This window comes from Cynocephalus volans, chromosome 4 (genome assembly GCF_027409185.1).
Source record: "Cynocephalus volans isolate mCynVol1 chromosome 4, mCynVol1.pri, whole genome shotgun sequence".
In the NCBI taxonomy this organism is placed as follows: domain Eukaryota; kingdom Metazoa; phylum Chordata; class Mammalia; order Dermoptera; family Cynocephalidae; genus Cynocephalus; species Cynocephalus volans.
The window spans coordinates 101,208,103-101,235,211 of NC_084463.1; the positions used below are offsets into that span (position 1 = coordinate 101,208,103).

A 27,109-nucleotide genomic window follows, 5' to 3' on the forward strand; every position below is an offset into this window, starting at 1 on the left:
CTTGGGGCCTCAGTCTCTTCATCTGTTTGTGTCTGAGACCCCTTTCTTCTTTTTCCCATCATCCATCCCTTCTCCCTGCTTTCCCAGGTCACATCCTGTTCCCTGCAGACTCTTCCTTCTAGAAGGAGGAGCTTGTCAAGGCTCCACAGAGTTCCCAGGCCCCATTGGCAGCTGGAAGGGAAGTGTCCAAGCCACAGGGCTCCCTCGGGACTGGCTGCTCCGGGTGGGCCCCATAATTCTGGGGAATGTGCTTTGGGAATGGGAAGGAGAGTTCAGGACCTTTCTGCTACAGGGACACTGCCCTGCTTAGGTGGGTGTGCACCTGGAGGTGGGAGTGTGAGTGACACCACTGTGTCTCATCAGTGTGGACTCCTCCACGTGTCTGTGTACACCTCTTTGTCAGGACTCTTGCAGACATGTGATTGCACAGCTGGTGGGCGGGTGATGGCCCATGTGGTTCTGTGGCAGAGATGGAAAGTGGGCCGCTCCAATAATCATCAAAAATATCTATAACTCATTTACTGAGCACTTCCTATGTGCTAGGCATGGGCTAAGTACTCTACAGGACTGTCTCATTTTCTCCTCATAATCATCCCAGGTAGGTGTGGCAGACTGTACTTTTCAGACAGCTACCACAGTGTGTTCCATCCCGCATGCTCTTCTTCAGTGTGGTGTTGACACTCTCTATGAGTGATGAGGTCCAGGTCCCCTCCCCTTGAAACTGGGTGGACCTTTGCGACTGCCTTGACCACAGGGCACAGCAGAAGTGATACTATGTGACATCCAAAGCTAGGTTATAAAAATGCCATATACTTCCCCCTTGCTTTCTTGGCTTGCTCATTCTTAAAACACAGCCACCAGGTTGTGAGGAAGCCCAGGCCACATGCAGAGGCCATGTGTTGGTATTACAGCTGACGGCCCAGATGAGGTCCCAATCAAATGCCAGCATTAATTGCCAGATCTGTGAGCAAGGATGCCTTCAAGGTGACTCCAGCCCAGCCACAATCGCATGAAAGACTTGAGTGAGAACTATCTAGCTGAACAAACTGAGGCTCAGTGAGGGAGAGAAGCCATGGTCATGTAGGCAATAAGTGTAAGAGCTGGAATATGAACCCGGGGTTCTTCATTGCTGATGGGAGAAATGAAGAATTTCTGCACAAACCCAGTTTTCATCTACTGTCCCAGAGGGATCCAGCTGGGACCCCAACCCTAGCAGCACTAGAAAACCTCACCACCTGTTCCAGAGACCATCCCTGCTGGCTGAAAGGAGTATCAAGGTGGCAGCTCTCACTCCCCATGCTGGGGCTCAGACCCAACTTCTGGCTGCTGAATCCTGCCAGCCCACCTCTCAGCCCAGAAGAGATATCCCTCCCCACTGTCCTCCTGATCCCCTTCTGGACCTCTGGAATGATATGCATGCCCCATATCCTTGGTGGGGACTTCCTTCTACAGCTAGCTAACATTTAGTGAGGTGCTGTTTCTCATTTATTATCTCATTTAGTCCTCACACCAACCCTCTGAGTTATGGATTCCTGTCATCACCATTTTACAGATGAAGAAACAAAGGCTACAAGTGAAGCAACTTGCCTGAAGTTACGAAGTCAAGATGCAGCAAAGCTGAGATTTGACCCCAAGTAATCTACATATCAGAGAGGTTGAGTGACTTCACAAGGATCACAGAGCACATAAATAAGGAGTGAAGCCAAGCCCACAGCACCTTGAATTAGGAGGTGGGCAGCTGTACTCTTTTCCCAGATGGCTGGGAGACAGATGGAAATAGGAGGAAGGTCTCAATGTCTGCCCCTGCCCCCAGCTGCAACTATAAGATCCATAAAAGCAGAGACCAGGTTTCTCAACATAAAGTAGGTGCCACAATGTATATGTATTGATATATTGTAACTTTAGCCAAGTTCTTCCCCACTCTGGGATTCAGTTTTCCCCTGTGTAAATAAATGGGGGAGGAGAGAAGGAGCAGGTAGACTCTAAATTCCCCACCAGAGGGCCGGCCGGTGGCTCACTCGGGAGAGTGTGGTGCTGATAACACCAAGGCCACGGGTTCGGATCCCTATATAGGGATGGCCAGTTAGCTCGCTTGGGAGAGCGTGGTGCTGACACCACCAAGTCAAGGGTTAAGATCCCGTTACCGGTCATCTTTTAAAATAAAAATAAAAATAAAAAAATAAATTCCCCACCAGGCACCGTGAGGTCCTTCCTGTCCAGAGACAGGGGATGGACAACTTGACCTTCCTCCCTGATTTCCAGCATCAGGATCAAGCCTTCTGTCTTCAGGGAGGAAGGTTGGGCTCCGTGAGCTGCACTTCGGCCAGACGCCCGCAGGTGGTAGCAGAGGCCGCATGGCAGGGGCTGTGGTGCATGTGGTTTGAATTTAACTCCAGTCGTTTTGTCATGTGGGTTTTTTCCCTTTCTTTCTTCTTCTCTACCAATCCCCTCCCCGCCTCCCCCTCTCTTAATTTCAAGAAGATACAACTGGATCTTCCAGCCTGGGAAGGAAAAGTTTAACATCTCGGCCAGAAGCAGGCAGGAGGAAGAGGGGTTGGGGGGGCAGACGACGGGGTGGGGGTGGTAGGGTAGGTAGATGGATCCCAACAGATGTGAAAAGATGGAGTAACTCTGTTTACTCCATTTAATAGTAAACTCTGAATTTAATCATCTTCTCAGCCCAAGAGGCTGGGACTGTCACCCCTATTTTACAGACTGAGAAACCAAAACCCAGATCTTCTGAGTCCCACATCTGGGGAGGAGGAGACAGGGTTACCATTGGGAACCTGATGAAGCCTTAGTGTAGGATTTGCTATGTCTGGCAACCCCTACTTTAGGAGCTCCCAGGAAATGCACCCACCACCCCTAAGTACATTTATGCCCACATACTGGTCTGGCCTGTGGTCCTAGCCCTGGCTCAGAACTGTGGATGAGATGACCTCCAGGAGCCCTCCCCTCCCAGCTCTAAAAGTGATTTCATTCAAAATGTCTAAACCTTGCTCAGTAACAGAACACTGCACAGGAGAGTGGGCCCAGCACCACCACCTTCTGGCTGTGAACATCCCTTCCTTTCAGCCTTGGTTTCCTCACCTGAAAAAGGGGGGTGAACACCTCCTGCACTGTAGGTGCTCTGAGAAGGAGGGCTCCCTTCCCCTCCACTGAGTTCTCCAGCATGCAGGGAGGCTGGGGTGAGGGATCGTGGGAACGGAAGTTATCTAGGGTCTGTTTCCAGCCCCTCCTGTTCTTTCCCTCCCTCCCTCGGACCCAGGGACCCAGGCACAAGGCAGGGCGGTGGGGGAGGGGACCTCCATTTGTGTATTGTCTGCCAGGATGGGGTGTCCTGCCTCAGGGGCGGAAGATGACTCACTGGGTGTGGGCCAGGCACCCTGGGAAAGGCCAGGCCAGCATCAGGCCAGAGCCCCAGGGAGCTGAGAGGCAGGGAAGAGGGGGGGCAGGGCCTGCCTGAGCTGTAGATAAATCCTGGGGGCTCTCAAAGCCCCAAAGCCGAAAGAGGCCATCTGTCCCATTTACCACAGTGCCCAAAACTTTTCTATTCAGGCCACCAAAGGCCTGGGGAAGCTTGAGGTGTAGTCAGTTCCCACCTCTGCCTTCCCAGCCTCCACATCCAGTCAGGATGGTCTCTTCACTGTCCAGCACCAAGCTTGGCCTCGCTTGTCCACCTTTGTTCAGGCTGTTCCCCTGCCTGGGCTGCCCTCCTGGCTCTCAGCCCCTACAAGGCCCATCTAGCTTTTCTGCTCTGTCCCTTCCAGAAGTCTCTTTTAAATCCTCCACCCTCCCTGTCCTTCTATTCCTCAGTGACTATCCTTACTGCAGACCAGGGCACAAAGCAAACTGCCCCGTGATAACTCCCCAATCAACATTCTTCTTTCCAACATATCGTAGATCTACTATGTGCCAGCCTTGCACCTGGGCAAGAGAAGCCCACTCCCATCATATCAAGTGAGCTTAGGGTGTTCATGATGCCCAGGAGCAGTGACCATGCCCTGCTCAACGATCCCTCCACCCCTGCCTCCAGGGGCTGTCACTGGGCTTGGGCCATGCTGGCAGAAGTGGTCTCTGCCCCTGGCTGACCAGCAGCAGCTTGGGCTCCTAGGCCTTACTGTACTTTATCCATAACTGGTGACCAGCCCTTATGTCTGGGCAGCCATAGTCACTCGTGTGTGTGTGTGTGTGTGTGTGTGTGTGTGTGTGTGTGTGTGTGTGTGTGTGTGTGTGTGTGTGTGTGTGTGTGTGTGTGTGTGTGTGTGTGTGTGTGTGTGTGTGTGTGTGTGTGTGTGTGTGTGTACACAGTGGACAAGGTTCACAACCTGAGCCAGGTCTAGGCTCCACTCTCCTGAGGCCCCAGAACCAAGGCCACCACTTCCAGGAAGCCACTCTGATAGCCTGAGCTTCTGGAGTTGCAACCTTGAAACCCCAGGTTCTCTCTGGTGTTGTCATGATAATTGACAATAAGTGGCAGCACCCAGCATCGCAGAGTTTACACAACACTCGCAGGGCCTAATCTCATGAGACCCTACAGCAACTCTGTGGGGAAACCAAGGCTCAGTGAGGAGCCAAACTTGCTCAGGTTCTCGAGACAAAGAGGTGGTGGGGCTGGGGCTCAAATTCCCCCTCTGCCACTGAGCTGCTGTGGGACTTTGGGTAAATCACTTAACCTAGCTGAGCCTGAGGACAGGAAGAGAGCAAAAGCATAAACATAGCTAATACCTCCTGAGGGATTTCTGTGTGTGGCTTACTAAGTGCCTCACAGGGATTGATTTTAACCTCAAAATAAGTCTCTTGGGCAGGACCTATTGTTACCTATTAACAGAAGAGGATGATGAGGCACAGGGAAGCACCTTGCTCAGGTCTCTCATACAGACAGGGTTCCTGCCCCCAGGGGACCCCAGGAGAAGTAGAAATCAGGATATCTGCATCTATCCACAGTGCTGGGCGAGCGGGGTGCCTTCCAACCTAAGGGAGTGACCCCAGAGCAGCCCAGGCTCCCTGCATGAGGAAGATGCCCAGATGGGGCTTTTTTACCCCAGGGAAAACTGGGGACAAAACTGGTGACAACCTCAGCATCCAATACAGGGAGGACCCAGTGAGTCATGGCACTTACGGAGATCTTCGAAATGCTATGGAGAAGTGTTCAGGTGTAATATCAAATGAAAGAAGCAAGAAGCATACATACATTCTGCACCATCTCCACATCATTTGTAAACACACACACAGAGAGAGAGAGAGAGAGAGAGAGAGAGAGAGAAAGGCTGCAAGAAAATACACCAGAACACATTAACAGTGGGCAGGTCCCTGGAAAAAGGAGAATAAAGCCAGAGACCATTCTCCACTGACGGCTGCCCAACCTCCAGGAAGCCCACATCTGTACGACAGTTTCCTCACCTATAAAATAACGTAAAGGGCTTACTTAGCACAGTGCCTGGAACAAGGAGAACACTCAATAAATATTGGCCATTATGAATAACCAGAGACTCTCAGACAGGTCACCTCAGAGGTCGACTGGAACAGCCCCTTCACAGAGCAGACGTCCCGGCAGCCCTTCTTTGCTTACCCCCAGGGCTGACGAGCTCGCACCTTCCTGAGTGCCATGGCAGCTCCTTCCACTAGGGGCAGGTCGGCCTGGGAGAAGGCCCAAGCTGGGCCGGGCCCCTCAGTCTCTGGGTGGCCTTAGCACCAAATGGCAGTAACCTTGGGGAGGACCTTCCTTCACCTCCCATTCTAAAATCATTTGGTCTCAGACCCTTTTATGGGTGATTCTCCAGGTGGGAGGGGTAAAGTACTTTCTGGGTGGCTGTCTTCTGCCCAGCCCAGGTGACCACCTCTGTCCCTCCTATTCTCTGGCATAACAGAGTAGCGTTTGTTGACAGTACTTTGTGCCTTTTCCATTTTCTTCTTTGGAAAACAAATGAGAAACCAGCTGGGTCTGACCTCCTCCCTGCCCCACCCCCAACCCTCGGGTCCCTCTCCGCCTCCTCCCTGGACAACGGCCTGGTGGAGAACCCCAGAGGAGGGGCCCTGTGAGCTGGCTGTTGCCATGGCAATGGCAGCCCTGGAATTTGACCACTGGGGCCCAGGAGTGGGGGTGGGGAGTTGGTATGGGGCATGCTGGGGGAAGGGAGGAGGGTCCAGGAGCCAAGGGAAGCCAAGAAGAGCAAGGCAGGGCAGGGCTCCGGGGTCCCCCCATCCGTGGCCTCTAATACAAATTGGAACCTGGGTAAGCGCTAGGGTGGGGGAAGCAGCCAGAGCAAGGCCTATTGCCCCCTTTGATGGATAGGGACCCCAGGGGACAGGGACTTGCCCAAGGTCACACAGCAAGTCCAGTGCAGTGTCAGGACTAGATTCTGAGGGGTGTAATCTATATACTCTGAATCCCTGTTTCTCAGTAGGAGAGGACAAGGGTGTTTACTTCCTGGTGGGGAGAAGAGGACCTGTGAAGAAAGGCTAAGGCTGGGCTGGGCCCACTCTCCAAGTGCCTGCCCCCAGTAACCCCTGGCATTCCTGGATCCGGAGGGCAGCACAGGACCTACCGCCATCCCCATCTTCCGTGCCAGGCTGCAGTGGGTATTTTTAGGTGTCCACCCCTCTCTCCCTTCTCGCCTATACACTCCAGGAACACAATGAATTCTGCTGCCAGCCCTCCATCCACATCGGCCAAGCCTGAGTGGGCGCTAGATCTATGGCCGTCCTCTGGGACCCCACCTCCAGGACAGCCTCCTCTTGCCCAGCCACCTCCTCCCTCAAAGTTAGCCCTGGGATCAGGGAGATGTCCAAGGCCCCTTCCAGCTATGATATTCTAGGCCCAAAGAGGGGATAGGACTTGTCCAAAGTCACACAGCACAGATGAGGAGTTTGGGAATGCTGTGCCACCAGCCTGTGTCCTCACCTCCAAGTACCCACCTAGTTCTACTGGAGCCACACTAGGCCCTTCTCTTCATACCCCCGCCAGCCACAGCCTCGCTCCCCTCAGCTGACCTTCACATCCACCCGCAAAAGATACTCCGATTCTGAAACACCAGCCACTCAGGAAAAGAACAGAGTTGGAGCCATAACTCACACTACACACCAGGATAAATTCCAAATAGATCAAAGATACAAATGTAAAACAAAACAAGAAAACATAAAATGCAAGAGGAAAATAGGAGAATTGCTTTATAACCTTGGAGTGGGAAAGGCCTTTCTAACTAGGACTCAAAATCCAGAATCATAAAATAAAAGCTTGATAAATTATACCACATAAAAATAAAAGCTTCTGCATGGCAAATATAGACCATAAACAAAGCCAAAAGTCGAATGACAAATCAGGGAAAAATATTGCAACTCATAACCCAGACAAAGAACTAACCTCCCTAATATTTAAAAGGTTCCTAGAAATTGATAAAACAAAAGGCCAACAACCCAATGGAAAAATGAGCAAAGGATATGAACCATTTGCCGAAAAGGGAATCCAAATGTCTCTTCGACATAAGAAAAGATGCTCAGCTTTACTTATTATAAAACGAATGCAAATGAAAATACACTGAGATACTATTTTTTACCTATCAGATTGGAAAAATATCCAAAGGTCTGAATTGGTGAGATGGTAGGGAAACAGGCCTTTTACATGCAGACCCCCCAGGCTAGCATCAAAATGAGAATCACACCTACCCTTTGTCCCAGCAATTCCACTCCTAAAAAGTGATTCCACAAACAAAATGACCTACGAACAAGTTTGTTCACTACAGTTCTGTTTGCAACAGCAAAAGATGAAAATAACCTAAATATCCTTTAATATGTGGTTCCATACAGTTAGGTAACCTGTACATCAGCACGCCATCAAAAAAAGAATGGAAGCTCTCAAGGTACAGACAGGGCAAGGCGTGCGTGTGACGCTAAGCGTGAGGAGCAAGGGACAGAGCAGCGTGCACAGAGTGTTGCCACCTGGCGGGAAAGTGGGGACAGATGATGGATTTGCTGGTATCTGCACAGAAGGATTCACAAGAAACGTGGGTTACTGGGTGTCCTGGGTGTGGGGCAGAGTAGGTAATAAGCAGCTGGGTGGGAAGGAGACTTTTTATCCTTTTTGACTTTTCTTAACCAGGAGTATTTATCTATACAACACGTTAAATATGTCATGTCTCAACCCCAAACAGCCTTTGCGACCCTCATCTTCCTTCTGCCTCCTGGGTCAGGACCCTCTGGGCCCCCCAGCCTCAGGGCATGTCTGCCCCAGGCCTGATCTCCCCCTGGTGTCCCTGCGCATGTCTGTGCCTGCCTCCTGTGTTCCCAGCCTACATACAGGACCAGGTCCCAAGGCAGCTCCCAGTGAATGAAGACCAGATGGAGGAATGGGGGTGCTGCTCTGAGACCCTGAGTTTGCAGCCTTTGCCTTTGCTGTCTCCCTTGGTCTCCTCATTGATCTCCCCTTGGACAGTTCCAGCCTCATATGCGGTACTCCTCCAGGAAGCCCTCCCTGCCCATCTTGTGTCCAGAGAGGGGCTTGGCACTCCAGCTCTTTCTGCAGAGAATTGTCCTGTTCCTCCTTCAGGCCAAACCCCCCACCCCCACCTTCAGTTGAGCGACTCCAGGGCTAGGCTTCAAGCCAGAGCATGGAAATGAGTCCCCAGCCTGGATGAAGGCCGTAGGGTGAGAACTCACTGGGTGACCCCGGCAATCCTGTGAGCGGCATGGACTGGCAGGGTGGGAATTTCTGCCAGTGACAATCCAGCAGAGCCCCAAGCCCAGAGACCTGTTCCTCGGCACAGTGCTGCTCTTTTCCTACGCGCAGCTGCCTGGGGGTAAATTTTGAGCTTCTCTCAGGGAACCGATCTCATCCCTCTACCAAAGATGACTCTCCAGGCTGCACTCAGGGACACCATCCACTTCTCTCCATCCCTGGGGCCCTTCCTCAGCCAGGCTGAGTCACCTCCCTCCCTCCCCTTCCAACTTGCTTTATGGCCTCCCACTGATCCCCAGTGGTTAGGGGCCAGCCCAGCCACCAGCCATTATCGCATTTAATCCTCATGACAGCCCTACAGTAGGTGCCATCACCACCATCCTCATTTTATAGGTGCATAAACTGAGCCATGAGGGGTTGAGTACTCATTCATGGTCACACAGCTAAGAAGAAGAGTGGGATTTGAACCTAAGCCATCTGGCTCCAGTCTGTTCCACTCATTACACCAATCCATCTGGGTGCAGGATCAAGTCCAAGCACTTAGGCTGACCCCTGACACCATCAGTGACCTGACCCTTACTGACCCACCAGCATCAAATTTCCCCACCCATATCATGCTCTGGCTGCATCATGTCCTAGCCACAGTAGTTCCTTCAACCTGTCACTCTCTTACACCCTAGGTCTTTGCACATGCTCGTCTCTCTGCCAGGTGCACCCTCCCTATTTTTATGTTTGACCATTTCCTGCTCATCCTTTGTTTTTAGCAGTCATAGAGGTGAGAACCTAGCTGCATGGTGGGCCAGGCAGGCTGGTGCCTGAGGTGGGCAAAGCCCAGGTCCTGAAGGGCCTTGGACCTGCCAGCCTTAGCGCCCAGGCTTTCTTCCAAAGACACTTGGTCACACTCTTCATTTTCCTCACTCTAAACTCTGGGGAAGTCCTTCCTGATTCTAACCAAAATCACCTCACCCTAGAGGAGGTCAGGAGGCCAGGAAGATTCCTGGTCCTCTACAGAATGTGCCACAACCTGTCCCTGGTCAGTGTGACCTAGCTGGGCTGTGACGGTGCGTGTTCTGGGAGCATGGCTGGCTGCCAGCTCTTACCTCCCTCAGAGGGCCTGTATCTTTCCAGGTGGCAGCAGTGGGCAGACAGGGTGTTCCCACCACTCCAAGAGGTTGTCCTCCTGAGCAAGTGGGACCCAGCCCAGCTCAAGAGGCCCCATGTTGGGGCACTGTCTACTCATAGGAGCCCTAAGGACAGGTGGGATGCCCCATCAGCCTGCCTCCTTCTGGAGACCTGACCCCAGCAGTTTTCCCTGCCCAGGGAGCCTGGCTGGTTGAACTTCTGAGCCTGCAGAGAGGCTGAAGGGAGAGGTGTGTCCTGCTCTAAACCCTCCATTAGGGCTTCCCTCTGCCCAAGACAGGGATTTTTTGAGCAAGTCCTGGGGGGCTCCATGGAAGTACATGGGGGTGGGGAGATGTGGTCAAGGGACAGACACACCCTCAACCTTCACTTAAATCAATGATATTGACCTGTTTTATAGTTCTGCATCAAGATTCCTCTAGGAGAAAGGGTTCTGCTATTTTTAAAAGCTTGGAAATTACTGCCCTAGGATCAAGTCCAGATATTCGGGCCTGGCCTTCAAGACTCTCCAGGGCCTGCTGACCTCTCCAGAACCAGTGAGCTTTCATGGTACCTCAGACATACCAGGCTTCTCCATCACAGGCCTCTGCCTTCGTAGTTTCATCTGCCTGAAGGGCCCTGGCCCATTTGTCTCTGAAGGCCCGTTGGTCCTTTAAGCTTCTAGCCACTGCCCCAAGTTAGCCTCTCCTGCCCTCGCTGTCCTTGGCCTCCTCTGACCCCCAGTTCTCAGTGGGCTCCCCAGGGCAGGAACCCCTTCTCCTTCATCCAGCAGCCCCCGTGCTAATCCTATACACACAGGCACCAGTGGACCATGGTGGAATTCAGTTTTAAAGGTTACCCTGGGTTCCAAGACCCACCACCGAGAGCTTATTCCAGAGCTAATTACTTAGGGCTAATTAGAAAAGTTAGGAGCAGCTGTGCAGTCAGTGCTCCATTAACCCGCCAGTGATAATGAGCATCTCGGTTCTCAGTCAAATTGCTGGGCTTTCCCCATGGCAGTGAGGTCGTGCTCCCAGGCAAGAAGTGACTGAGGCCCTTTCCCCATGCACCAGGTCTGGTATCCACTGCCAGCTCTGCCCCTTGGTGGCACTCAGGGTTTCAGTGCAGGGACAAATTGCTCTGTTCACATCTCTCCAGGAGAATGCCTGTTTACATTATTTGCTGACATTTGGGTGTCCCTACCTACTCCAACTTTGCTGTTATCAAAGCTTGCTCCAGAGAATGTCGGGGGATTCTCAGGCTGGGGACCCACTTCTGATAACTCTACAGATGGGTTTAGAAATCTGGGGATTAAAAAGGAGAGAGAGAGAGAGAGAGAGAGAGAGAGAGTGTGTGTGTGTGGTGTGTGGTGTGTGCACATACCTATACCAGCTTTGCCCATGTTGGGATGGGGGGAGGCCTACTGTGAACTTCTCCCCCAGTGTGGGAATTGGTGGTTTTGGTGCATCTCTCCTCCAGCCTGCAGGCTCTGCCAGGCTCCTCTCTGCATTTATAACCCAAGCACAGGGCCCAACACTGGGCCTTTCTTCCCTAGTACCCACAGCCCAGGCCTGGCCACACAAAAGGCAACCTGCTGAGTGAGAGGAGGGGGCCACAGTGCTGCCTGAACCCAAGAGCAAAACTAGTGGGACAGGGCTCAGGGCTGGGGGCCCAGAGAGAGACAGGGCAGGAGGCCAGGGGTGGGGGAGTCGGCTAGAATTGGCTGTGGGTCTGGGCCTCTCTGGGCTCTTTGTCCAAATATGGAAGGTTTTTTTGTCTCCATTTGAGTCACGCCGGCCATGGCCCAAGAGATCTGCTTTCCAGATACTGCAGCAGGACTGCGCCAGCACTGCCTGGTGTCCTCCTCCCACTCCTCCTTCCCAGCCCATGGCCCATCTCAGCACCCTCCCAACCTCCCAGGTCAGAGCTCTCTACCAGCAGAGCCCAGCGCCCACCGCAGCCTCTCTCCAGCACCAAGAAAAGGGACCCTGGGCCCGTGAAGGGAGGAAACACTCATTCCTTCTGCCTGCCTGTCACTTCCTCTCACTCCCCGAGGGCTCCTCCAACCCAATTGAGCCATCACTAATATTTACTGAGGAACTACTATGCGCTAGTTCCAGGGGTAGGACTGCGGACTGTGAATCCAGTGGACCCACTATGCCCAAAGCAAAATCCACCCTTCCCTCCTGTGCCCACCTTGGTGATGGTACCAATCCCCACCCAGGCGATCGCTGGAAGCCAGGAGCCAGACCATCTGGGTTTGAATTCCTAACCTGAGCAAGCTACTTCCCAGTGCTGTACCTCAGGTTCCTCATCTGTAAAATGGGATAACAGTACCTGCCCACAGGGTTGTGGTGAGGATTAAGTGAGTTAATACAGGTACAGTGACTAGGCCAGTGCCTAGCCCGCAGGAAGAGCTTTATCAGCTGTGCCACCATTACTTGTGACGCTCCCTCTGACCATATCCACCCAGGTACTCTGGACTAGGCCTCCAAAGACTTTCCACTGTAATGATCTCTGCATTACACAAGGTTGATTCCCCAAGCCTTGGCGTGAAGGTAGCCTGTGTTCGAATATTACCTCTCTCCTCCTGGGCTCTGCAATCAGAGCTAAGCACTTCACTCTCTCTGGGCCTCAGTGTCTGTTTCCCTCCCCATCCCCAATTGGTACTCACTCAGGACAGTACCCTTTGCCCAACTTCCACCTGCCTAGTTCCCAGGGCAGAGCCAATATAGGGCGGAGTATGGGTGGTGGGGGGAGCTCAGAGAAGCCTGGGAACCCCCCCAGGGCAGGGCTCAGTTCTCCTCTTCCCGCCTCCCCCACATTATGTATTTAATAAATTGTATTGAGCAGGAACAGGAGAGCTTGGCAAAGGTGGGGCCACCTGACCAGAACCAAGCATTAGGTCACAGGGTGAACTGGCGACACCCACCCACAGTTCCAGAGCCCATAGCCTTTGAGGTCTGTCGCCCACGAAGTAGAGGGGAGTTGAAATAGCTGTGTGTCCTGGGGTGGGGGTGGTTCCTGACACCTGGGCTGGGAAGCCGAGGGGCCTCTTCTGAAGGCCTGTTCCTGGCCAGGGGCTTCGATCTGGCTCTCGAGGGAGACAGGGAGATACGGAGGGTCAGAAGAGACAAGACACAGACAGAAGGAGCAAGACCCGGGGAGGAAAGCAGGGTGAAGGACCAAGGAGGGGAGGAGAGAGGAAAGCAAAGAGCCCCCAGTGAGAGAAAGGCCTGCAGAGAGTGAGCAGAAGAAAGTAGATCCCCAGGAGGACAGAGCCCTCTAGCCCCAAGGCCCTGGGCCCAGGTGATGAGGTGGGGCGGGCAGGAATAGAGGCTTGGCCGCTCTTCTCCTCCTCCTCCTCCAGCCTTGGGGCCAGGCCCTGGACTATTTTTAGCTGGGGCTGAATTTAGCCATTCCCTCGGAAATTCCTCACCCGCCCCAGGCAACGCCCCCACTGGCCTTGGGGCGAAGCCTGGAAGCGGCTGGTCCTGGCAGAAGAGGAGAGGAGGGCGCAGGAGCAGCAAGGAGCTGGAAGGGTACTTATGCATGTGATGGGGAAACTGAGGTCTAGATCAGGCCCCAAACTGGAGCTACTCCTCTGCCTACAGCCCCTGCCCTACACACTCCAGGAAGGCCTCTGGGGCTGCAAGGCCACAGAACAGCCCTGGTCTCAGGGGTCTATGGTACCAATATCACAAAGGTTCTTTGTCTGACTACAAGACCCACTGTGAGCTCTGCTAAGAAGGCTGCCTGCCTGTCTACCCACCAGTCAGTCACTTTACCCCCAGCTCCTAAGAGCCTATGTATTTGGAGCTCTACTGGGCTCTGCCACATCTGGGACTCCCCCTTCACAGGTGGGGAAACTGAGGCAGAATGACTTGCCTTGGTCAACACCAGCAAGGCAGCACAGGTCTGTTTCTTCCCTCTCCCATATACTCCCTACACCAGGCCTCTCTCAGAGGGGCCAGATTGGGGGTGTAGCCTGGAGCTCTGCTGTCCCCTGGTTACCCCCTTGAGAGGCAGGGCACTTCCACTGGGGCAGGGGAACTGAAGTTAGACAGGAGGCATACTGGGCACAGAGGCAGGGACCTGAACTGACTCAGAGCCCCCTCACCCCTTCAGAATGCAGACAAAAGTTCTGCTCAGAGGCAGGGGGGTGACTCAGACCTGCACCCTGTCCCACTGTCACATTCTTTTACTAAAATAAGGGATGTGGGTCCCACTCCCTCACCCTAGTTCCTGATAGGGCCACTGAGCCTAAATTCAAGTCCACAGATTTTACCCCCACATTATCTCCGCAGTCAGTCCTCTGCTCTCTATCTCCACATCATCTGCTCCTCTGAGCTCAGGCTTCTCACTTCCTTGCTCCCTCTAGTTCCACTATCACCCACAACCAGAGGATGCTTTCTAATGTGCAGAGCTGGCGTGCTCCTCCTCTGCTCCTAATCTTCCATGGCTCCCCACTGCCCAGGCTGTTTAATTTGGCACTCAAGTTCTTTAACCTGGCTCCCGTTCACATCGTGCTCTCCCCATGTGCTCTAGTCAAAGCCAGATCTCCCTGCCCTCTTGGCCTTAAACATATACAGAGGCTTCCCTTTCCTGCTCTGGCTCAGACCAGTTCCCTAAAATGCCAGGTGAACCATGTCACCTCCCCTCTCAAGTACTTTGGTGGCCCCTGACACCCAGCGGTGCAGATCAGGGCTGGAGAATGGTGAGGTGCGTGGGAAGATTTCTGGGGCTGGTCCACTACTGCCCGGCCTTGGACAAGACCATTCACTTCGCTGGGCCTCAGTTTCCCCATGTGAATAATTCAGGGGTGAGGGATGGTTAGAAGACATAGCTGGTTTCTAAGGGTCTTTCCAGGTAGACCATCCCGGCATTCAAGGCCCTGGACTTCCTTCTCTTCCTCCTGCCCTCCCAGCCTGCCAAGAAGTTGGACATCTCACGAGGTCCCACCCCAGGGAGACAAGGAGAGACAGAGGGGGAAGGCGAGAAACCGGGAGTCAGAACTCAGTGGTACAGGCAGCCAGGAAATATGGAGTCAGCAGGACTTTTATTGGGGGGAGGGAGTCCCTTCCCATTTTCCACCCCTTTCCTTCCACATCTGCTCCTTAACCTCCAGAGCCCTGTCCTGGGAAAGGACTGAATGTTTGTCCATGGGGTGGAGGAGTGGGGTCTCGGCAGTCCCAAGAGGCCTGGCTGTGGGGCTGGCTGGCAGCCAGGAGCCTGGCCCTCCCTCCCTCCTGTTCCACAGAGCTGAGCGGGAGCAGGTCCTGCTCACCCCCTGGGAACCAATAAACAGGAAACAGACGCCAACCCTGCACTTGCTCCCTCGCCTGACCCCCTCCATCAGAGCCCTTCACTGCCTTCCTACTACCCAGGACCTGCTCGCCTCTCCTGACCCCAGAATCTCAGGACCAAGGATATCAGAACCAAGAAGTCACAATCTCAAAATCATGAACAAACTCAAGCTAAGCGGCCTGGACTCTTGGAAAAGAGCTCAGAACCCTTCATCTTGAAACCACAGGATTCTAGAACTCTGAGTGACAATCTCAAAAACACACACTAAGTGGCCACATTTCTGAGTGCTGACTAGACCTAGGGTCCTGGACTGAGGGCTGCACAAGCATTGACTCTTTGACCCTCATAACAACGCTTTTGTGTCCCCATTTTACAGAGCAAGAAACTGAGGCTCAGAGCTGAGGTTCATTGTTAAATATCACCCAGAGAGGGAGTCAGAGTCACAGTGAAGATTTTAATCCTTATCAGTGTGGCCCCAAAGCCCACCAGGCACACAGACTCTCAGACTCCCCATTTCGAGCCTAGAACGGGAGGCAGAGGGACTGAACCCCACTTCATGGGCCAGTTCCAACAGGTCTGGGGCTTTGGCCCAGAGAGGGCTCTGGCTTTGCTCTGCCTCCCAACCTGGGCTGAACTACGCCAGACATGTCCCAGGTTGGGGCTGGTGGCAACAAAAATAGAGGGGAAGCTTCAGAGAGGAGCAAGGACAGTGGACACCTGGCTCACCCTACTGCCTGGTCACTTTCCTGCCTCCTACCTCCAAAGGCCCAGGCTGCAGAGCCACTGACCCTACCCAGGTGTAGCCAGGGCCTCAACCCACCCTCCTGCCTAGAGCTTTGTCCTCTGCCTCATGTTGCAAAGAGGGGCCGAGAAGCTGAGAATCTTAGAATCCTAACATCTAAGCCTCTCAGTCAAGAGGGGAGGAAAAAACATTTCTTGAGCACTTACTATGTGCTAAGCCTTTGGTATTATTTCATTTAATCCTAACAATAATCCTTTGTAGAGTGAGGGGATACTGCCCTCATTTTACAGACTCAGGGGAGTAGGTAAGTACTTGCCCTGGGTCCCAAAGTCAGTCTAGGGGGAGAAGGCATCCTGGACAGTACTCTTTACCCTCCACATGCCGCCATCCTGGAAGCCCCTCAGACTCCAGGCATGAAGGGATCTGACAAGTCCTCCGGTCAGACGGCACCAGGGTCACCAATCCCCAACATGGAGCTCTGGGCACATGGAGATAGGGAGCTCCTTTCCACCTGCCCCAAGGTCCCATCTCTGCCCTGGGCTGGGACAGCCTGGCAGAGACGTGACTCCTGCCCTTTCCCTAGGCCCCCCCCTTCCCTGCTTGCCCTGGCTCTAAACTCTCCTGCCAACTGCCCTTCTTGGGAGCTGCTTCATCCCAACTTATAGTCAGCAAGACTAGGGCCAGCCACCCCTGACAACCAGGCCCATCCCCAAGGAACCCACTTCTGTCCCTACCCCACCAGGCCTGGGCACAGCTGCCCTCTGGACCTCATCCACCTCAGGGGGCTAGGACCCTTGTTGAAAGCTTCTGGCAAGCAGGGATGGTGTCCAGGCTTTCCCTGTGTGTCCCCACTGCCCATTGAGGCTCAATGATAATGAATGAATGAATGGCAAGGAATATGGGAAGAAATAAAGGCAGGATAAATGCAGTGGGCCTGAGTTCACGGGTCTACCCTGGGACCAGCACCAACTTGGGGCTCTGGACCTCAGAAGCCAATAGCCTGGTCCCTCACCCACCTGCGTGGTAGGCAGAATAATGCCCCCCCCAAAGATGTCCATGTCCTAATCCCCAGGACCTGTGACTATGTCACCTTACATGGCAAAAGGGGCTTTATAGATGTAATTAAGGATTTTGAGATGGGAAGACTGTCCTGGATTATCCAGGCGGGCCCAGTGTAATCCGTTAAAGAGGGAGGCAAGAGGTTCAGAGTGCGAGAGAGATGTAAAGATGCTGTGCTGCTGGCTCTAAAGATGTAGGAAGAAGCCACAAACCAAGGAGTGCCGGCAGCCACCAGTAGCTGGGAAAGGCAAGGAAACTGACTATCCCCTAAACCTCCAGAAGGAATGCCGCCCTGTTAGCACCTTAACTGTAGCTCAGTGAAACCCATTTCAGACTTCTGACCTCCAGTAAAATAAGAAATCTGTGTTGTTTTAAGCCACTAAATGTGTAGTCATTTGCTATAGTAGCAATAGGAAGCTAATATACCATCCATCTGCCAGCCTAGCCCTCTGGAATAAGCTCAGGCCCTTCCCACCTCAGAGGCTCTCTGTACTTCCCTCTCATCCTCTCCCTACCCAGGGAGGGTCTTAGAGCCCAGTGACTTTCCGGAGCCCCACGAGAAATAAACCAGAGGGAGTTTTAATGTCCCAGGAGCAACAGCACCACTGTTGGGAACAGGTCCCAGACTGAGTGCCAAGCCTGTCACAAGCGTGAAGAAAGAACCTGCGTGTGCAAGTGTCTGGAGGGGGAGCTACTGCAGCAACCAGTGGCAGGGGTGGGGAAGAGACCTGGGGAGCAGCCCTGGGTTTGAGTCCCGCACCACTCTAAGCCTGTCTCCACAGCGGCCTAACGGGGCTGTTAGTCCCCCACTGCCAGTACTTCAGTCTACAAGATGAGATCCTACTCAGGACAGATGTCACCTTTCCCAACAGCCCTAGGAGGAGGTTTTATCCTGGTGCTCAAGAGCATGGCAGAATCTGTGGCTCTGAAAGGGGAAGAGACATATTTAAGGACTCACAGCAGGAAAATGGGGAGACTAAGCTAAGACCCACGTCTCCTGACTCCTAGTGCTACACCAGACTATCCCTGGTGAACCCCATAGCTACTGGAGGACGGAGTCCTGGAAGCCCCTCCGGGGGCTCGGCCCTGCATGTCATGGGCTAGGGCTCACTCCCTGCTCAAAGCCCAGCAGCCTGGCAGTTTTCCTCTGCCTCTGTCCACCCCTGGAATGCCCCAGAGGCTCTGGGGGCTGAGAAGTGGAGGAAGGCATGGGGGGGGTCAACTCCCATGGGGTGGCATCAGCTCCAATAGGCCCCTGCTTCCCAGGAGACCTGGGGCCCCCATTTCAGGGCCTGCCACAAGGCGCCAGGCTGCCTGGGCACATTTCCCAATAAGTACGCCAGGGCTGCGAGCCTTTCTGGGAAACATGGGCTCCCTCTTCCCCCACCCTGCCACCACGATCCCGCCAACTCTGCTCAGTGGGAACTCTGTGTGGTCAACATATGGCCTGGGAGTCAGGACACCTGAGGCCAAATCCCATTCTAGAGCCATGGGGTCTTCTTGGGCAAACCTCTGTCAGCTCTTGGCCTACTTCTTTATCCAAATATTGGAGCCACAGCATGCCCACCTAGCTGGAGGATCAGATGGGAGGGACACGGCTGCCTTGGGTGGCACAAGGTCCCTGTCCCAGGAGACATGCAAGCTGGAGCTGGATGGGTGTCATGGTGGGATATGGCACTGACTCCTGCCCCACTGCGCTCCACCCTCCTAGCCTCTGAGCAAAGCCGATATAGGTCTGCAGGGGGTGGCCAATACAGCCCACAGCTTCGGTCCACGCTGGGGGCTTTGTCAATCTCCCCTCCCACCCTCAGTGACCCATGGCACACTGCCCAGCCACAGGAGCTTTGTGTGCACCTTGAATGCTGGGGTCTAGGCCCTTGCAAAGCCCTCTGGGCTGCAGTAGAAACCACCACCCCACCATCTTTGCGCCGGCCCAAGCCACATCACATCTTGCCCAGATTATTCCAGTGGCCTCCTGACTGGACTCAATGCTCCCACCCTGGCCCCTGCAATCTGCCCCCACAGAGCAGCCAAAGCAGACCTGTGAACTCCCAAGTCAGATCAGGTCATTGTTCTACTCAGAACCTTCCAGCAGTGCCTGCCCCATCTCAGTTCCCTAACCCACCTCAACCTTCCCTTACCTCTCTGACCTCTGATCTCCTACTTCCCTGCTCCATCCATACAGTCCTCCTGACTGTTTCTCAAACACCTCAGGGCCTTCACACTCGCTGATCCTTTTTGCCCAGAATGCTCTTCCCTGCAGACGGCCACCTGACCTCACTTCCTCCAGGCCTCTGCTCAACCATCACTTCCTCAGACAGGTCTTTCCAGACCTCTCCATCTAAAACAGACCTCCCCACCTTGTCACTCTCTACTCCCTTATCCTGCTTTTTCTCCCCAGTGCCTGACATATAAACAACATCTCCATTTATAGACTGTCCCCTGACTAGTCTGGAAGCTCCATGAGGGCAGGCCTTTATTTTGTTTGCTGCTGTGTCCCCAGGCCTAGAAGAGTGCCTGACATGCCTAGGTGCTCAGTTACTATTTGAAAAACGAATGGATGCGTTGCCCTATCGAGGGCCAGCCAAGCCTCTGAAACCAGCTCTTATTGTGCACACCTGCCATGCCCTTTCCCACCTCCTAGCCTCTTCTCAAGCTGAGCCCTCCTCCTAGAACCTCTCCCTCTCTTCTGGTTTTCAAGGACAAGGTCAGGCAGAGCCTCCGGGAAGCCAGGAGTCCCCAGGCTAGTCCCTCAACATCCCAAGGCCCTTTCAGTCTGCTTCCAGATTCTAAATTCTCTGAGTGTCTCAGCTCCCAGGCAGCCTGAGGGTGCCTCCGCCCCACTGCAGGATGACATGTGTAGCCTGAGAGATCACAGATGGGAGGGCGGGAAGCAGGAGGGGCAAGTCCCTACACTGGAAGAGGGGGCTGGGGACAGGATTAGCAGCAGCCTCCCAAACCCAGCTGGTCCCAGAAACATGGAGCTGGAAAATGTCAGACTCAACTCTGGTCCATCCATCTCCTGCTGGGGTAGACCCATTCCTGGACAGCATTCCCCAGCCCAGGGTCCTTAGGAAGGAGTGTCTGTGTGTTTGGGGGTGGGGGGACAGGACAGGGAATAAACAGAAGAAAGGGACAGCCCTTCTGCCCGTCCTCCCCCATCCCACCCTCCTCCTGCTGGGTGACAAGACATTTAATTATAGATATTTGGTACTGCTCAGAATTCCAAATGTCCTAATTGCCTCACCCCCTCCGCTCAGAACCAGTTTCCATGGAAGAATCACAGCAAAGAGCCAAGGAGGGGAAGGAGAGAACCCCCACCTCCGCAGGTTCCCTGCCAAGGGGAGACAGAAGAAAGGTGACTGGAAGAGCTGGAGCCCAGCCTTCATCAGCAGGGCAGGGGCTGGCAGGGAGCGGGGGGAGAATGAGGCTGGGTGCTGTGCTTGGGCCTGGCTCTGCTGGCCTCAGACCTAGCATCCTCTCTTTGCGGCTCTCAGAGTTCTTCCCACCCCAACCCCCAGGCACTGGTGAATTACATAACCACTCTGAAAGTTTTCAGGCTATTGGGAATGTGCAGGTGATGGCCCCAACTGTCCCCCAACTCATCCTCCCTACTCAAATGGCAGACCAATCCCACTGAGAAGCAGGGCCTTGGGCCCTTCAGCCCTTCAGCTCTAAGACACTGATATGCTAGGATTCGGGATGAATCTAAGTCTGCAATCTAAGTCCACACTGTAAGACAGCTACAGCTTTCACATTCGAAGAGTGAAACAGTGTCTGCAATACAGTAGGCACTTAATTGTTAGCCATTGCTACTGCTACTCCAATATGCTAAAGCTCTGTGACTTCATCCGTCTATGATTCTGAGACAAGTCACTTCCTGTTTCTGGGCTAAAGTTGTCGGACCTGTCAAAGGGGTGATGGTATCTAAGAGCAGAAGGTTGGACCCCCAAGACTCTGCACTTTAAGACTAGGGTTGGGGAAGCCCTGGCGTGAAGAGTCGCTGGTCAGCCAGGTTATTGTGGGCCTATATGGAAGTAACAAGGGGTGTTTGAGGGATGGGTCAAGGAGGCCCAGACAGCTCAGCCTCCTCACCTGTGAGCACACACGCAAGCAGGTGTTCATAGAATAAACAACCCATGAGCTGCCCCTCATCCCTTATGAACTCAGATTCTTACAGCTATTGCAGAGGCTGCTTCTCTCTCCCCTCCAGCCATACCTCTCACTCCTCCCATTCCCTTGACCACCCTGTAGGCTGAGTCTTTCCTACAGAGCCTCAAAGACCAGACAGCCTTACCTCCCACTGTACAGATGGGAAAACTGAGGCCCAAAGTGGATTCTGTCCGGGTGTCAGAGTGAATCATTGGCTGAGCTGGGGCTGGGACCCAGGCCTCTTGCCTCCCAGCAATGGGGGCAACACCACACGGGGTGAAAATGGGCTCTGGGCTGGGAATGACTTGAGTATGAGTGACTCCCCAAAGCCTGGGGTCAGGTCGGCGATCCCTGCAGCCCCCAGGGCTCCCCCTGTCAGGCCCTGGCTGGTTTCACACTGGTTTCTGCCCCATAGGCAGAGTGTGCCAGTTCCTCTCTTTCCTTCTTACTCTGGAGCCCACACCACGCCATCTCCACCCATGGCCCAGGGAGTGTGACTAGAGCCCCAGGCCCGAAACAAGAAAACATTGTCTCCCCAATGGAGGCCAGCAGGAGGGGGTGGACAGCTGCTCCCCATCTTCCTGGAGCCAGAAGGAAAGGGACAGCAGGAGGGACTTGGGCTAGCAGATGGGAGGCTTTATGAGAGGGTGGGGAATTAGGGGATGGTGAATCTCCTCTGAGCCTATCCAAGCCCACCAGGTTACACTGAGGCCTTGATACCCAGCCCTGTGCTCAGAAACCAGTAGGGGGCAGGGAGGAGAGGCCGAGCCTGGTCACTGAGAGGCAGCTGGGGCAGCGGAGCCTGTGTTTTCCCTCTCTCCTGCCCCAGGGTGGGTATGATCACACCACCTACTCACCATACAGGAGCCTGCCAGGTAGAGACCCTTACCCCCATTTTACAGAAGGGGAAAGTGATGCACAGAGCAGGGATGTGACAGATCCTAGGCCACACAGGGAACTGGCACTGCTCTTCTAATTATAGACTCACCAGTTTTCTCCCCTAAGGGAGAAGAGGGAACATCAAGCTAGGCCTGGAAAAGTGAGAGGACTGGAGTGGGCAAAGGCTTGGAGGCCAGAGAAAGCCTTTGTTCAGGGCAGGGAGAAGCCTGTGTTACAGCAGATCTGTCCCAACTTACAGCCCCCCAGGGGAGTGAAGGGGGCAGAATGTGAAGGGAGGTGGGAGCAGGAGTCAATTCTGCAAAAACTCCCACCTCCTCTCTGTGTCTCAGTGCCTCCTCTTAGGAGCACCCCCCCGACCCCCGCCAGTCTCCCTGAGTCTCTTGGTTCACCCCCCACCTTCCAGTTGAGCCTTCCAGGCTCCCAGAGGAGATAATTACATGGGAAAGGAAGCTGGAGAGAGGACTCCTGGCAGGAGCTGCCCCTGCTGTGCCCCTTATCCTCTTCCAAAGACAGAACTAGCAAACTAGAGTTCAGGGGCACCTGAGCTCCCCTAACAGGGTCTCAGAAGGAAGGACAGGTCCAAAATCCCCCCTCTCCCCACTCCCTGCCTGCTGGCTCTCTCTGCAGACTCCATGAGAAACACCAGAGCCAGGACCAGGGGCAAAGATAGACAAGGGAAGAGAAACAAAGAGAAAGAGAGTTCGGAGGGGCCGTGAGAGCGTTGGGAACGGGGAGTGACCAAATTAGTACAGGGTTTAGGATTTCCAGGCTTCTCACACAGTCAGAAAAAAAAAGTGGGAGTGCAGGCCACACTGGAAATAGCCCCAGGCCACCCCTGATCTCAACCCAGAACCCAGAGCCTAGAATCTAGCTTCCAACCAGGATGCCAGCCCATAAACTGCCTAGATCCCTCAGAACCCAAAGCCAAAACTCTAGGGATGGTTGAAGCCAGAAGTGGAAGTGAAGGCCTTAGGGACAGTGAGCTCCCTAGGCCCAGAGTCTGGCAGAGGTGGGGAACATCTCAGAGTCACCAGGAAGGTGGTAGGGGGGAGAAGACGTAAGCAGGCGGGATGGGGGGCAAGGACCCCCAGCCTGACCCAAAGGGGCAACACTGCCTGTGGATGCCCTGGCTGCTCAGCCTCAGCAGTCCCCTCCTTGCTGCCACCCTCCCCTAGAAGCCCCCATCTAGAAGCTCTTCTATGCAGAAGAGGCTCTGGCAGAACTCAGGCCCCGAGAGTGCCCCAAGTCAAACCCAGACTCTCCCAAATCTCCACAGTACCAGCTGGATAGAAACACAAGCACCACCTTCCACCCCCCTGATTTTACAGATGGCGAGGCTAAGTCACAGAGAAAGCCAGTGTCACACAGCAAGGACAGGGCTGGGGTTAGAATCCTGAGCCCCCTCCCCTACTCCATAAAGAACACCTGTACTTCCCTAATTCTCCCAGGTACAGGGACAGACGTACATTCTGACCTGCCACAGGAAAGCCACGAGGAAGGGCAAACCCATGCTAACTGTGGGGTCCCTGAGCCCAAACATCCTACAAGGCGTCTGGCCAATAGGGCAGCAAGGCTCAGAGAAAGGACTGAGCCTGTGCTGGGTGCCATCATCCTCAAACCTCCTGTGTATTTACAACAAAGAACCTCATGGGAATCTGGAAAACCAGTCTCTGAGAAACATCCAAAGGACTACATAAGAAACCTTTGTAACTATCACCCAGAACACCCTGGAGCAGACAGGAACCTTTGACATGAGCACCAGCAGAAGCCTGAAGCCTCTAAAGGGCCTGAGTAGACAGGAGCCCTGTGTCATTAACACTCTAAAACTGCCTGGGCACTTCCAATACCAGATAAGCTCCCTTGGACCTGGGCACTGCCCAATGAGCACACCCAAAAGGTTCCTGGTGAAGTTATTGGCCACAGCCCTCCTTTGGCCCCACCCTGAAGACCCCCCACAAAGGACTCACCACCTGTGGCTTGCTATAACACTTGCTGGCTGGCGCAGGCTCATCTGGAGCCCGGGCTGCCTCCAGGGGCTTGGCCTCTGCAGAGGGCGGTACAACTGGAGTCAAGCAGGGCATGTCCACAGGCACTGGGGCAGGGCCTTCGCCTGAGCGGAGGGTCAACATGTATTGCTTGGTGACATCCTCGAGCGATGGTGCCTGCCGTGTGGGGTGGGCTCGGGCAGGGAAGCCCATGAGCTCTGGCACAGCCACAGGAGGGCCAAAGGAAGTCCGTGGCTCAGGCACCACAATAGGAGTGAAGGTGGCGGGCACACTGGCATGGCGAACGTGTTTAGAAGAGGGCCGGGCCCCAGACAGGTTGCCAGTCTGGTCCTGATTGCCTTCTTCTCTCCGAAGCTCCTGGTGACTGCTCCTGGCTGGGCGCTTCTTGGAGCCTCGGCGGATGAGCCGTGGAGACAGCACATCAGCCAGCTTGGGGTCAAGGTGCAAGTCACGATGGGCAGTGGAGAAGGTGGGCAGGGCCTCAGGAAGGGCCCTCTCAGACTGTGCCCGGCCCCTGGCAGGACCAGGCTCTTCTGGCTCTGCCCGCTTCTCTGCAAGGATGGGCTCACTGCTGGAAGGAGGCAGCATGGGCTCGACCTCGCAAATGGGCTCCCCTCCAGGGCCCTCGAATCCAGGCCCTGCCATCTCCCCACGGCGGCTGGGGTCACTCAGAGATTTCTTCTTGGGGGCTTTGCCAGCAATCCTATCATCCACTACACGCCCCAAGGCACCAGGCCCCTGAACAATGCTCTGAATAACCTCCTGGTATCCCTTGTTCTCTTCACTGCCCACAGACCAATCGCTGTGGCCGCTGGTCAAGCCCTCATCCACAGGAGGGGTTGATGGAAGTCCTGTCTTGGGGTTCAGTGAGCCTAAAAGGTTGCTGTCCACGGAGAACCCAGAAGGCTCCTCAGGGGTGGCATTCCGGTGGCGCTGTGGAATTGGGTCACTCAGGGACCGGTAGGCCTCACCTGCCTCCCCATTGCTCAGTTCAGTCCCACCAGGGCCTGAAGGTGGGACTTTGCGTCGCCGGCGGAGAGCACCTGGTGTGGGAGGGGTCTCAGGGGCCCATCCACCCAGACTGTCCTCAGTCCTAGGGCCGTGGTGGTTCGTCTGGGCAGAGGATGAGGAAAAGGGTCGCCACACCCCTGTGGTACCCAGGCTGCAAAAGGCTGCAACAGGAGGCTCAGGGTCTGCCCCAATGCCCTCATCCGTCAGGCTGGACTCAGGGCCTGAGAGCTCCTCCTGGGACCGCTGTCCTTGGGTCACATCCCCTGCCCAGTCAGGGCTTCCAGGGGGGACATCGCCTCCATCATCCTGTTGGGCACCCATGCGCTGGATCTTCTCAAAAACCTGACGGGCCTCCTGCACATACTGATCCTGGACGACCAAGGGCAGTGGATCCTCCTCAGCACCAGGGCCTGCCAGCAGGAGCTCAGAGGAACTGGGCTTCAGGGCACTGGTGCAGGGTAGTCGGCGGGCTATGGGCTTCTCAGAGCAGGTAAAGGACTTCGCCCTCCGCAGGGTGGCAGTCAAGTCCTTGAGTGTGGGGCGGGTACTAGGTGATGCTGGGGTTGGGGCCGGCACGAGGCCGAGCTGCCCCACTGGGCCACCTGCAGATGGTGAGTCTCTGCCATCTAGGGGGCTGCTCCCAGGGTCCCTAGGACCCCCACCAGGCCTACGGACCCTCAGCTCTGAAAGGTCTGAGCACAGGAAACTGAGCAGCGTCAGCGTCTCTGAGGCGATATCCGGATTCGACAAAGACTTGCGCTGCCGGTTCTTGTCCAGCTCCAATCCTCCATCCCGCAACGTTCTGGTGGTGCTGACAGGTCCCTTGGTACGGGCTCGAGCCTGGGGCCTCAGGAGGAGCCCTTCCCCGGCTCCAAAACTAGGGGAGCGATACACGCCCCAGCCCCCAGAACTCCGGCTAGACCACGGGTCGTCGTCCTTGAGAGTCTCGGTGCTGGAATAACGGCTGCTACCGCGGGAGCCTGCCGGGCTGGCCAGGTACGCAGGAAAGCTCACCTTGGCCACACGGAAAGCTCCTCCCACAGTGTCGGACATAGGCCGCAGTCCTTGGGGACCTGGGACGCAGGGCGGAGAAGCAGCACTGCCCTCCCGGGGTCCCTCCTCGCTAGGGGCTCTTGGAGATGTTGGGGGCTCGGGGCTCCTGGCTCCCCCTGCTGAGTCCATGCTGCCCAGATTTAACCCATCACTGGCTGGCCTACAGTCCTGATCCAACAGGGAGCTCCCAGGCCTGATCTCTGGCCTGCGTCCCCAGTGGTGGCTGCCCTCACCGTCCTGGTCCTCGTCACTGCCCGAGGAGTGGCCGCCGTGGGAGGCCGGACTCTGCGCCCCAGGCGGCGGCGGCTGGCCCTCCTCTTCCTCCTCGCTGGAGCTGGCAGCCCCGCTGCGGCGGACAGGATAGGAGGAGGCGACGGAGGAGGAGGAGGAGCAGGAGGCCCGAGCCCCGGCCTGCGGTTGGGAGAAGCTATGCCAAGAATGTAAACCATCCGCCGGACGCTGCGCCCGCTCCTGTTGCTGCTGCTGCTGCCGCCGCCGCCTCCCCTCGGTCCCCGGACCTGAGAGTGGCCGCGCCGAACGCAGGCCCGCCAGAGGGAAGCATGTCCGAGGAGGTGGCGTCGGTGGCTGCCGGGACTCCCGCGCCGAGGGCTCCCACGCAGCACCGTCGGGGTTGGACGTCCCCGGGGCCTCAGAGTCGGCACTGGGCCGCTTGGAGCCAGGGCCGCCGAAGAGCTTGCGCATCTCGGTGACGCTGGGCCAGGCCCCGCGTGCGGCGCCCTCGGCCGCTTCTTCCGTGGCTCCGGGGGAGACGCCCCCGTCCGGGGCCCCAGCGTGGTCGTCGTCCGGACGCGGCGCGTCGAAGCGCCGGGAGAGCTGGCGCACGGACGGCGAGAGGCTGCGGAGCGGGCGCGGCTGCGCGGGGGCGGCCGGGGGCCCCGACGCCAGCTTGGACACGCGCCGGGAGGGCTGGCCCGGGACGGCCGTGCTCCGGCGGCACGAGGCGCGGCGCCGCAACCCGGGGGTATCCGTGTCCTCCTCCCTCGGCCCGGGCCCGCCGCTCCAGCGCTCCAGCAGCTTAAACGAAACGCTGCGATAGAGAGGGGACCGGGGCGCCCCGTCAGCCAT

The 27,109-nt window shown here is 55.4% G+C and overlaps 1 protein-coding gene across 1 annotated transcript in view; it reads right to left on the reverse strand.

Annotated features, from left to right (window-relative positions):
* The window catches only part of ARHGEF17 (Rho guanine nucleotide exchange factor 17), a 56,396-nt gene extending 29,287 nt beyond the window's left edge, over positions 1-27,109 (reverse strand). Inside the window, exon 1 of the mRNA XM_063094081.1 lies at positions 23,921-27,109. Coding sequence (XP_062950151.1) covers positions 23,921-27,109 — 3,189 coding nt within the window. The remainder of the gene's footprint in view (positions 1-23,920) is intronic.